The 12,909-nt window shown below is 40.5% G+C and overlaps 1 protein-coding gene across 8 annotated transcripts in view; it reads right to left on the reverse strand.

Annotated features, from left to right (window-relative positions):
* The window catches only part of LOC143783036 (uncharacterized), a 251,852-nt gene that overhangs the window by 20,192 nt on the left and 218,751 nt on the right, over nucleotides 1–12,909 (reverse strand). For all 8 annotated transcript variants that reach the window (XM_077271204.1, XM_077271209.1, XM_077271208.1 and 5 more), the window contains one exon: nucleotides 1,285–1,421. In XM_077271204.1, coding sequence (XP_077127319.1) covers nucleotides 1,285–1,421 — 137 coding nt within the window. The remainder of the gene's footprint in view (nucleotides 1–1,284; nucleotides 1,422–12,909) is intronic.

Raw genomic sequence — 12,909 nt, forward strand, 5'->3', positions numbered from 1 at the left:
TTTCCTATGGATCCACTAATTAAGGCTCGAGTTACATGGTGACTAAAAATTATGTACAAATATTACATAAGAATGTGTCTTCGGTTATTCCCTGAGTGTAAAAAAGTAGCAAGTAACTATGGAAAAAGCCTAAAGGAACTCTCAGCTGAGCCTTCTACACATTCTACTTTCTTCTAAGGAGGTGCTGATCAGATTTTTTTTTTTTGCGCTGTGCTTGATGCTCATTAACCTTTAAATTTGTAGGAGAGGTACGTTTGATAGTATCAGGGACCCATCATAGAGGGGTTGCCTTGTGAGCACACATGAAATGGGCAAATTCACTAAGCACCTCAGTTTTCTAAGTATACTGTAGTCTAAATGGCAGTAATGTTTATTTTCGATATCTGCATATATCCTGGAGCGCACAGTGGCTGCTGCACTCACTTGTATGTATATGTATACATTGTAGTCATCGCAGCTGGCTCAAGTTCACATTTGCTTCATTTGGTTAGACGGGGCCTTGTAGATAGATAGATAGATGTGAGAGATAGACAGGAACCTGTCGTGTCCCCATATGCTATTTACTTGTAGATATACGGTTAATCTACAGATTAATAATGTTACAATGCTGCCTCACTGAAACTGCAGCTACCGGGGGAAAATTAACGTCATTCCTCCCAGGAGCCGCCGGCTTTCAGTCATAGGTGTGTGACCAGAGGGGCTACAGTCGTCGCTCACAGCATTGTGAGTGGCGACCATAAGCAAGCTACATCACACTGACTGACAGGTCGTGCTTTGCACTGATGAGCTGCAGAGTGCTGCAGAGAGAGCTGCAGTGGAACGCTATTAACCTTCAAGTTCCCTTTAAATGGCTATTTCACCCTGAAGCATTTATCAGTGCAGAACTGACCCCTGGGACCAAACGTTAAAATAGGGGACCTTAATCGCTGTTCCCCGTCCTCAGCAACTAGAGAGGAGCGGGGAGGAATGTGAATGGATCAGCATGAGGGAACATGGTCAACCATCGCCGATCTATCCAGTGACTAGATGATAAATGCTTCAGGTGGCAACATCCCTTTAAGCAGCTCTCAATTAAACAACGTCATTGAACCAAAGCATCTTTGCACAATCTCATGGTTGGATTAGATTCTTAAAGATTAAAGATCTTTCGTTTTGTGCCGTACAATTATTCTCTGCTTCACCACAGGAAACAAGTCATTTTCTTAGCATTAAAAGTTCATGTTGTGAAGAAAATCATCCCCAGAGCTGCGTACATCATCTCAGACGTGGTAAAAAGTGACGTACCTCTGCAGGCTATTGGTCTGATGTGGTTTGGAGCTGGATTTCGTGTTTCCATGGCTAGTCCTCTTTTTCTGAATGCCCGACAGCTCGTTCTTCAGCTCCTGTTCTTTCACAAGCTGCAATAGTTCCCCTAATTCTTCCTGGAGGAAATAAAAGAAAGTAGGTTGTTTCTGTGACCGGGCACTTGAGAAAATTGTGAATACATTAGTGCGGCAGAAAGAACATTCATACATTTTTCAATAGGAGATTCCCATCGGAGCAGCGCAGAGACCCGATGAAGAAGAATATTTCTTAGTATTAAGACTTAAAGGCCCGAAGGCCAGAAGACGGAGAATCCAATCTGGGCACAACACAGATATTCAGTGCCACTTGGTAATTTGCTAACAGAAATAAAGTGATGTTATTAAGGAGCCTCGTTGGAAACATATGTACTACTCAAATTAATTTGTTAGACCTTAAAAAACAACAGAATTGGATTTGTACCCTGGGAAGTCATGCTTGTACTGGCGCCACATGGCTATAAAAATACAGCAAATTCAACAGGTACTTCATATTACCCCTTTTTCTTTTCAATCTGTTCCCTCTTTGGGCAATGTTTTTTTTTGCGCTGTTGTTTTTTTTCTCTCCCCTTCTTCCAAGAACCATAAATGTTTTTTATTAAACTATCAACATAGTCAAACAACTTTTTTTTTAACCCCTTACCCCTGAAGATGGTTTGTACATAACAATCAGGCCAATATTAACAATTCTGACCACTGTCAATTTATGAGGTAATAACTCTGCAACGCTTCAATGGATCCCGATGATTGTGAGACTGTTTTTTCGTGACATATTGTACTTCATTTTAGTGGTAAAATTTCTTTGGTATGACTTACGCTTATTTGTGAAAAAAATGGAAATTTGGCGAAAATTTTGCAACTTTACAACTTTGAATTTTCATGCCCTTAAATCACAGAGATATGTCACATGAAATAGTTAATAAATAACATTTCCCACATGTCTACTTTACATCAGCACAATTTTGTAAAAAAAATTTTTTTTGTTAGGAAGTTATAAGGGTTAAAAGTTGACCAGCAATTTATCTTTTTTCCAACAAAATTTACAAAACCATTTTTTTTTAAGGGACCACCTCACATTTGAAGTCACTTTGAGGGGTCAGTATGATGGAAGATACCCAAAAGTGACACGATTCTAAAAACTGCACCCCTCAAGGTGCTCAAAACCACATTCAAGAAGTTTATTAACCCTTCACATGCTTCACAAGAAGTTTTGGAATGTGGGAAGAAAAATGAACATTTAACTGTTTTTCACACAAAAATTATTTTACATTCAATTTTTTTTATAGAAAAGATGGACCCCAACTGTGTTGTGTAATTTCTCCTGAGCATGCTGACACCCCATGCAGAGCTTGGAAGGGAAGGAGCACCATTTGACTTTTTGAATGCAAAATTTGCTGGAACAATTGGCAGACTCCATGTTGCATTTGGAGGGCCTCGGATGAGCCTAAACAGTGAAAATCCCCAACAAGTCACATCATTTTGTAAACTAGACCCCACAGGGAACTAATCCCGATGTATGGTCAGCACATTGAACCCCCAGGTGCCTCACAGAAGTTTATAATGTTGAGTCGTAAAAAAAAAAAAAAAAAATTCTCCACAAATATGTTTTTAGCCCAAAATATTGTATTTTTTTAAGAGTAACATTATGCCCAGCCTGTGCTTCTGGAGACATGCACCCGTAAGTTAGGCGGGCTCTAATCGCTTCAGACATGCCAAACATGTGGACGCTATATGTCGTTTAGGTGCACTGTGGGGCTCAGAAGGGAGGGGGCATGTGGATTTGGGAGCGGAGAATTTGCTGAATTTCTTTTTAGGGAGCAATTTAGCTTTTTCATAGCCTTTGTACTACGTGTAACGTGGAAGCCCACAATAATTTTGTTAACAGATGACAGACCTGAGTGAGGGCTTGCATTTTTTTGTGGATCGAGTTGAAGCTTTTTTTGGGAACATTTTACATAACGTTTGGGGTCACATTTATCCGGCGCTCTATGCTGAGCACTTGCTTTGGAGTTTCCATTCTAAATTTCTGAGTGACGTGATTCAGATGAACCTCCGAGGGATCCGTTCACTATATTGAGACAGCGGAGTTACTCTGGACTCCGTCTGGCCTCTGATCTGCAGTTTCCTTCTTTTCAGAAGTGCACAAAACTGTGGTCAACAGCAATTTTATGCAATCCTAAAAAGACGGACACCGCTGGATCACAGGTCCTATGGGGTCCACAGTGCCTCCATTTGCCTCATTATAGGGAATCTTCCACCAGAGGTTCCGTCTGAATCACGTATTTCAGAGATTTACACAGAAACCCTGATGCAAGTGCTCAGCGCAGGGCACAGGATAAATGTGCGCCGAGCCTTAGTGCAATCTTTGGAAGGGAGAATAAAAAAATCAACAGCAGGTGAAGAATTGGTTGTATTTAATTCTTACACTGTTCTTCGTGCGGTATAAGTGATTAGGTGACTTTATTCTTCGGGTCGATGCGATTACAGCGATACCAGATTCATATCAGGTTTTTATGTTTGGTTGCTGTCACACTAAAAAACGCTTTTTATTGCAAAATAATAGTTTTTGCATCACCATATTTTGAGAGCTATAATTTTTCCATGTTTTGTCCCACAGAGTCACGTTATGGCTTGTTTTTTGCAGGACGAGTTGACGTTTTTACTGGTACCATTTTTGGGCTCATGACTTTTTTGATCACTTTCTATTCTGATTTTTGGGTGGCAGAATGAACAAAAACCAGCAATTTAGGATTTTTTTTTTTTTGTTGGGGGTTATTCTATTCCATGTGTGGTAAAATTGATAAAGCAGTTTTATTCTTCGGGTCAGTACAATTACAGCGATACCTCATTCATATAATTTTTTTTTATGTTTTGCCGCTTTTACACAATAAAAACTGTGTTATAGAAAAAATAATCATTTTTGCATCACTTTATTATGAGGACTATAACTTTTTTATTTTTCCACTGATGACGCTGTATGGCAGCTTGTTTTTTGCAGTACAAGATGACATTTTCAGTGGAACCATGTTTATTTATATCCATCTTTTTGTTTGCATTTTATTCCACTTTTTGGTTGACGGTACGACGATAAAGCAATGTTTTTTCCCTTGTTTTTATTTATTTTTTTATGGTGCTCACTAAAGGGGTTAACTAGTGTGACAGTTTTATAGGTCGGGTCGTTGCGGACGCAGTGATACCAAGTATGTCTCCTTTTATAGTTTGGGGCTTTTTTCCTAAAAATATTTATTTATAGATACAATATCTTTTGATTTTTTTATTACTATTTTGGATTTTTTTTTTTACATATTTTTACAATTATTTAAATTTTTTCTTCATTTTTTACTTTGTCCCACTATGGGACTGATCACTTCTACAGCATGGGGATGCAGCAGCATCCCCATATTATGCAAACTGTCAGCTCTGCATTGTTAAAGAAACTGCTTGATCATGAACTGTTCATGATCAGCAAGTTTTCTAGCTCTGGTGACCCGGATGTCGTTATGATGACATCGGGTCACCATGCCAACGATCGGGACCCCGCGTCACGCCGCAGGGTTTCCGATCCAAAGGTATAGGGGCTGACAGCCCTCTACTGGCTCCCAGAATGCTGCGATCGTATTCGATAGCAGTGTTTCGGGGGCTAACGTGCCGAGAGGGGTGTGTGACCGCCCAGGGCACAAGGACGGATTATTATGTCCAATGTCAGAAAGGGGATAATTAAGCCATAATTTTTTTTTTAATAATTCAACTTGTGAATTTTTTTTTTGTAAAAACTAAAAATTTGTTTAGTTGCCATTTTCTATGGCATGTACCCTTTTTTTTCTTGCTTTAGGACTCATTCACACGACAAGTTCTTTTCACGTACGACAAAAATGAGCCATTTTTCATCAGAGCCTGGGACGAGTGGCATCAGTTTTCCTCGTACGTGAAAACTAAAGTTTCTCCAACGTCTCCTATCTATAACTCAATGAAAATCAGACCACACTCAGATGGCATCTGTATACACATGTGTATATATATATATATATATATATATATATATATATATATATACACACACATATGTATATATATATATATATATATATATATATATATATATATATATATATATATATATATATATACACACACATATGTATATATATATATATATATATATATATATATATATATATATATATATATATATATATATATATATATATATATATATATACACACACATATGTATATATATATATATATATATATATATATATATATATATATATATATATATATATATATATATATATATATATACACACACATATGTATATATATATATATATATATATATATATATATATATATATATATATATATATATATATATATATATATATATATATAGAGTTTCTGCAGAAAATCTGCTGAGAGACTTGCAGTGGCCATGGTGGCAATATCCTCGCTCCCAGTGGGTCTCTGTATCTTGATGAGACATTATCTCTGAAGATTGGCAAGGAACAAGGTTTCTACTACTATAGAAATTCAGGAGAAGGTAAGTACACAAATATTTTTAATGTCTTTTGGACTTTGCTGATCCTTTAACATTCCACCACATTTAAAATACCGCCAGGGTATCAACCATCAGTAAATCTCTGCACAGTTATTAGAAATAGGGCACCTAATTCCAGTGGCCGGTTCCAGGCTTATTCTTCTTGGGCAGAGTCCTGGTGACTGCTCCACTCTTTTGAATTTTCCTTCTAGTCTTAATATTATTTATTTAGCAATCTTCAGCCCGATCTTGATCCATGGTGGCTTGATGGATGTTTGATCTGTTTGTAGATTCTGTACAACCCTAAATAGGTTCACCAGGGTCTTCTCAGTCGTTGTCTTGATAGTATCAAGCCATTGGGTCTTTCTCTTCAGCTTGTTTCTTCTATTATTCAGATCACGATGTCCTTCTCCAGTGATTGCTCTTTTTGTTTATATGCTTTCTTATTTTTATGTCAATAGAATTAGATACAGCCTTGCTTTATATAGGACACATTTTTTTATTACAATTTTGCGGTCTATATGACTTACTGCTCTCTTTTTGTTCAATTTTAGGGAGGTGAAGTGCCATTTTAATGATATATTAGTTTGGACATTTACACATGCAGAGATAAGGTACTTGTTATTTTTTATATATTTTTTTATATATTTTATTTAGATTCCAGTAAAAAAGAGGTGATGTGCACCGTTTTATTTGACAAAAAATATTTTTACATATTTTTAAGTTCTGGTTTCTTTTTTGTACATTTTTTTTATTAGTCCCTCTAGGGGACTTGAACCTGTGATCGATTTTACAATGCATGGCAAACAAAGCGGCATTCAGTAGGTCTCCAGCTGCTTTGACAACCCTATCTGTGCCCCACACGTGCGGTAGTCCATGCACAAAAAAATGAAAAAATGCCGCATGCACCAGTCTTGTCCATGTTGTGGGCAAGACTTTGCTAGATTTCAAGGTCTAACAAAGCTTTTGTACCATTCTGCGATGCAGACAAATGAACAGAACCCCTTTAAGGCCTCATGCACGTGGTCGTGTTACAGATCCATGTTGTATATAGCTTTCTGTCCCACGTTTTCTTAAAATCTTGTCCCTGTTGAAAGAGATCGGAAAGAAAAAGATGTAGATTGCTACTAGTGACAGCATTTGCTTAGTTTGCGAGGCTGTTAATTAGTCTGTCGTGCCTTCTCCGTGCCAAGTCCTATTTTAATCATTACATCATAAATTAATTGCCAAACCGTGAATGAGAGAACTGAACTGCACAGCAAAAATCTAATGTGATTTAAAGATAAGCTGGGAACAGACTTGTGAATCTCAATTAGCTCATAAAAGAAATTAATTAAGTTCAGAGACTGAAACTTCCACATTGCTAATGGCTAGGTTTGTGCATCAATTCACGATCAAACCTAGCGATCAATAAGAAAATAAGATTAGGGCAGACAGAATGGCCAATTGCAATGGACGCACAGTTTTGTGGTTAAAACCGCTGTAAAAATCAAGTAATTATTTAAAGAGCAATTATTTAATTACTCATCTGGCCTAAGGTCTCGTTCACATGCCAGTAATTTTCACATACGAGAAATAAGGACTGATTATTCTGATCAAACTTTGATCAGAGTGTAGTCCGAGTGCCATCAGTTTTTCTTCTCCTTCCTGACAACAGTCAGTGCTAGTGACGTCATTCACTCTCAAAAGTTGCTCAAATGTGTCTAAAAACCTGTCTGCAGTGAGGAATCAAATTATATCTGCTACTAATACAATTCTCTGGACTGTGGGGTAATTAAAAGGAGAAGCTGCTGAGGCTTCTAGTGCAGGCGAGAAACTGCTATAAGCAGGATACACGTCCGATAATGGCCAGAAATAGTGTTACTCCCCACTTTTTTTTTTGTTCATGTTTATTGTATTTGTCTATACTTGCCCCCTTTTCACATGTAAAGCACCATGGAATAAATGGCGCTATAAAAATGTATAATAATAATAATAATGTACACACAGTACAGGTTATACTGAAAGCTCAGCTGAAAATGCAGCTACACCTTAAGTCAATACAGGAGCAGAGAACCGCACAAGTTCTCATCATTGCTATGAAGCAGCGAGGAGGAATGAAGTATTTGGGGCCTACGTTTTATAGATAGTGGGGACCCAGCACTGGAATACTAAGCAATAATTTTTTACTTATCCACAATGGTGGAATAATCTCTTTCACTCACATATCAGTTTGGCAGGCTAATTACTAAGTGAAGAAGTTGGATCGGAATTACTACAAACATTCTAATGGAGGGGAATAGTCATGTATGCCCAGTTACTTACTCGCTCGGTTACTTTGTGGCTAACCGCTGGATTATTTTGTGGCTAGTCGCTGGAATATTTTGTGGCTAGTCGCTGGGTTACTTTGAGGCTAGTCACTCAGTTACTTTGTAGCTAATGACTGGATTATTTAGTGGCTAATCGCTGGGTTACTTTGTGGCTAGTCGCTGGGTTATTTAGTGGCTAGTCGCTGGGTTACTTTGTGGCTAATCGCTGGGTTATTTAGTGGCTAGTCGCTGGGTTACTTTGTTGTTGTGAACTCTGTTTTTGGGCTCCCTCTTGTGGTCACAAGTGGTACTGTGTGAGTGCTATCTTTGGGCTCCCTCTGGTGGCTCTTTTTGTCATTCTGCAGATCTGTGGCTGGGATCAGCTGTCTCGTTGTCTGCTAGTTGGTTTCCTGTTTGGCTCACCTGGACTTTTGGTTGTTGCCTGCTGTCGATATATTCAGTGCTATTTTGATCTCTCCTGACTACCTTCGTTATCAGTCTCTCCAAGAGAAGCTAAGTTTCTGTTTGTTTATTTTTTGATCATCAGTGTTCAATATGTTTCTTGGTTTATTATCTGTCCTTGTCCAGCTTGCTAATATGTGATTTCCTCGCTTGCTGGTAGCTCTGGGGGGCTGAGTTTCTCCCCTCACACCGTTAGTTGGTGTAAGGGTTCTTGAATTCTCAGCGTGGATATTTTGTAGGGTGTTGTGAATTTGGATTCTGGGCTCCCCCGGTGGCTACTGGTGGAATTGAACTGGTGTCTTCATCTTCTCTGTTCACCTGTTCCCATCAAGATGTGGGAGTCGCTATATAACCTTGCTGCTCTGTTAGTTTCTTGCCGGTCAACAATGTTATCAGAAGCCTCTCTGTGCTTGTTCCTGCTCCTAGACAACTACTAGATAAGTTGGACTCTTGTCCATGTTTGTTTTTGCATTTTTGTTCCAGTTCACAGCTGTAGTTTCGTTACTGTGTCTGGAAAGCTCTTGTGAACAGGAATTGCCACTCTGGTGTTATGAGTTAATGCCAGAGTTTTAAAGTAATTTCTGGATGGTGTTTTGATTAGGGTTTTTAGCTGACCATGAAAGTGTCCTTTCTGTCTTCTGCTATGTAGTAAGTGGACCTCAAATTTGCTAAACCTATTTTCATACTACGTTTGTTGTTTCATCTTAATTCACCGCCAATACATGTGGGGGGCCTCTGTCTCCTTTTGGGGTATTTCTCTAGAGGTGAGCTAGGACTAATATTTTCCTCTGCTAGCATTATTTAGTCCTCCGGCTGGTGCTGGGCATCTAGAATCAACGTAGGCATGCTACCCGGCCACTGCTAGTTGTGTGTTAGGTTTAGTTCATGGTCAGCTCAGTTCCCATCTTCCAAGAGCTAGTTCCTATATATGCTTATGCTATGATCTCTTGCCATTGAGATCATGACAGTTTGACCGGCCCACTAAAGGGTTAAAATCCTTGGCTGAGAAAGGAGAGAAATAAGTAGTCTGCTGAAATTTTTTTTTTTTTTTTTTTTTTCTCCCCTTTGAATGGCTCTGTGTCCACCTGTTTGTAATGGATCTTCAGAGGGTAACTGCAGGTTTGAATAATCTCGCCACGAAGGTACAAAATTTGCAAGATTTTGTTTGTCATGCACCTGTATCTGAGCCGAGAATTCCTTTGCCGGAATTTTTCTCGGGGAATAGATCTGGGTTTCAGAATTTTCGAAATAATTGCAAATTATTTTTGTCCCTGAAATCTCGCTCTGCCGGAGACCCTACACAGCAGGTCAGGATTGTGATTTCCTTGCTCCGGGGCGACCCTCAAGACTGGGCTTTTTCATTGACACCAGGGGATCCTGCGTTGCTCAATGTGGATGCGTTTTTTCTGGCCTTGGGGTTGCTTTATGACGAACCTCATTTGGAGCTTCAGGCAGAAAAAACTTTGATGTCCCTATCTCAGGGGCAAGATGAAGCGGAAATCTACTGCCAAAGATTCCGTAAATGGTCTGTGCTTACTCAGTGGAATGAGTGCGCCCTGGCGGCGACTTTCAGAGAGGGTCTCTCTGATGCCATTAAGGATGTTATGGTGGGGTTCCCTGTGCCTGCGGGTCTGAATGAGTCCATGACAATGGCTATTCAGATCGATAGGCGTTTGCGGGAGCGCAAACCAGTGCACCATCTGGCGGTGTCCACTGAGAAATCGCCAGAGAGTATGCAGTGTGATAGAATTCTGTCCCGAAGCGAGCGGCAGAATTTTAGACGGAAAAATGGGTTGTGTTTCTATTGTGGTGATTCTACTCATGTTATATCAGCATGCTCTAAGCGCACTAAAAAACTTGGTAAATCTGTTTCCATTTGCACCTTACCGTCTAAGTTTATTCTATCTGTGACCCTGATTTGCTCTTTGTCATCTATTACCACGGACGCCTATGTCGACTCTGGCGCCGCTTTGAGTCTTATGGATTGGTCCTTTGCCAAACGCTGTGGGTATGATTTAGAGCCTTTGGAGACTCCTATTCCTCTGAAGGGGATTGACTCCACCCCATTGGCTAATAATAAACCACAATACTGGACACAAGTAACTATGCGTATTAATCCGGGTCACCAGGAGATTATTCGCTTTCTGGTGCTGTATAATCTACATGATGATTTGGTGCTAGGATTGCCTTGGCTGCAATCTCACAACCCAGTCCTCGACTGGAGAGCTATGTCTGTGTTGAGCTGGGGATGTAAGGGGGCTCATGGGGATGTACCTGTGGTTTCCATTTCATCATCTATTCCCTCTGAAATTCCTGAGTTCCTGTCTGACTATCGTGACGTCTTTGAAGAATCCAAGCTTGGTTCGTTACCTCCGCACCGAGAGTGCGATTGTGCCATAGATTTAATCCCGGGTAGTAAATACCCAAAGGGTCGTTTATTTAATCTGTCTGTGCCTGAACATGCTGCTATGCGTGAATATATAAAGGAGTCCTTGGAAAAGGGACATATTCGTCCATCGTCATCTCCCTTAGGAGCCGGTTTTTTCTTTGTGTCAAAAAAAGACGGCTCTTTGAGACCATGTATTGATTATCGGCTTTTGAATAAAATCACTGTTAAATATCAATACCCATTGCCGTTGCTGACTGATTTGTTTGCTCGCATAAAGGGGGCCAAGTGGTTCTCTAAGATTGACCTTCGTGGGGCGTATAATTTGGTGCGAATCAGGCAGGGGGATGAGTGGAAAACCGCATTTAATACGCCCGAGGGCCACTTTGAGTATTTAGTGATGCCTTTTGGTCTTTCTAATGCTCCGTCAGTTTTCCAGTCCTTTATGCATGATATTTTTCGCGATTATTTGGATAAATTTATGATTGTGTATCTGGATGATATTCTGATTTTTTCGGATGACTGGGACTCTCATGTCCAGCAAGTCAGGAGGGTTTTTCAGGTTTTGCGGTCTAATTCTTTGTGTGTGAAGGGTTCTAAGTGTGTTTTTGGGGTACAGAGGATTTCCTTTTTGGGATATATTTTTTCCCCCTCTTCCATTGAAATGGATCCTGTCAAGGTTCAAGCTATTTGTGATTGGACGCAGCCCTCTTCTCTTAAGAGTCTTCAGAAATTTTTGGGCTTTGCTAACTTTTATCGTCGATTTATTGCTGGTTTTTCGGATATTGCTAAGCCATTGACCGATTTGACTAAGAAGGGTGCTGATGTTGCTGATTGGTCCCCTGATGCTGTGGAGGCCTTTCGGGAGCTTAAGCGCCGTTTTTCCTCTGCCCCTGTGTTGCGTCAGCCTGATGTTGCTCTACCTTTTCAGGTTGAGGTCGACGCTTCTGAGATCGGAGCTGGGGCAGTGTTGTCGCAGAAAAGTTCTGACTGCTCCGTGATGAGGCCTTGTGCCTTCTTTTCCCGTAAATTTTCGCCCGCTGAGCGGAATTATGATGTTGGGAATCGGGAGCTTTTGGCCATGAAGTGGGCTTTTGAGGAGTGGCGCCATTGGCTTGAGGGGGCCAGACATCAGGTGGTGGTATTGACTGACCACAAAAATTTGATTTATCTTGAGACCGCCAGGCGCCTGAATCCTAGACAGGCGCGCTGGTCATTATTTTTCTCTCGGTTTAATTTTGTGGTGTCATACCTACCGGGTTCTAAGAATGTTAAGGCGGATGCCCTTTCTAGGAGTTTTGAGCCTGACTCACCTGGTAACTCTGAGCCCACAGGTATCCTTAAGGATGGAGTGGTATTGTCAGCCGTTTCTCCAGACCTGCGGCGGGCCTTGCAGGAGTTTCAGGCGGATAGACCTGATCGTTGCCCACCTGATAAACTGTTTGTTCCTGATGATTGGACCAGTAGAGTCATCTCTGAGGTTCATTCTTCTGCGTTGGCAGGTCATCCTGGCATTTTTGGTACCAGGGATTTGGTGGCAAGGTCCTTCTGGTGGCCTTCCCTGTCACGAGATGTGCGAGGCTTTGTGCAGTCTTGTGACGTTTGTGCTCGGGCCAAGCCTTGTTGTTCTCGGGCTAGTGGATTGTTGTTGCCCTTGCCTATTCCTAAGAGGCCTTGGACGCACATCTCGATGGATTTTATTTCAGATCTGCCTGTTTCTCAGAAGATGTCTGTCATCTGGGTGGTGTGTGACCGTTTCTCTAAGATGGTCCATTTGGTTCCTCTGCCCAAGTTGCCTTCTTCTTCCGAGTTGGTTCCTCTGTTTTTTCAAAATGTTGTTCGTTTGGATGGTATTCCTGAGAATATCGTTTCTGACAGAGGGACCCAATTCGT

This window comes from Ranitomeya variabilis, chromosome 6 (genome assembly GCF_051348905.1).
Source record: "Ranitomeya variabilis isolate aRanVar5 chromosome 6, aRanVar5.hap1, whole genome shotgun sequence".
NCBI classification, from domain to species: Eukaryota; Metazoa; Chordata; class Amphibia; order Anura; family Dendrobatidae; genus Ranitomeya; species Ranitomeya variabilis.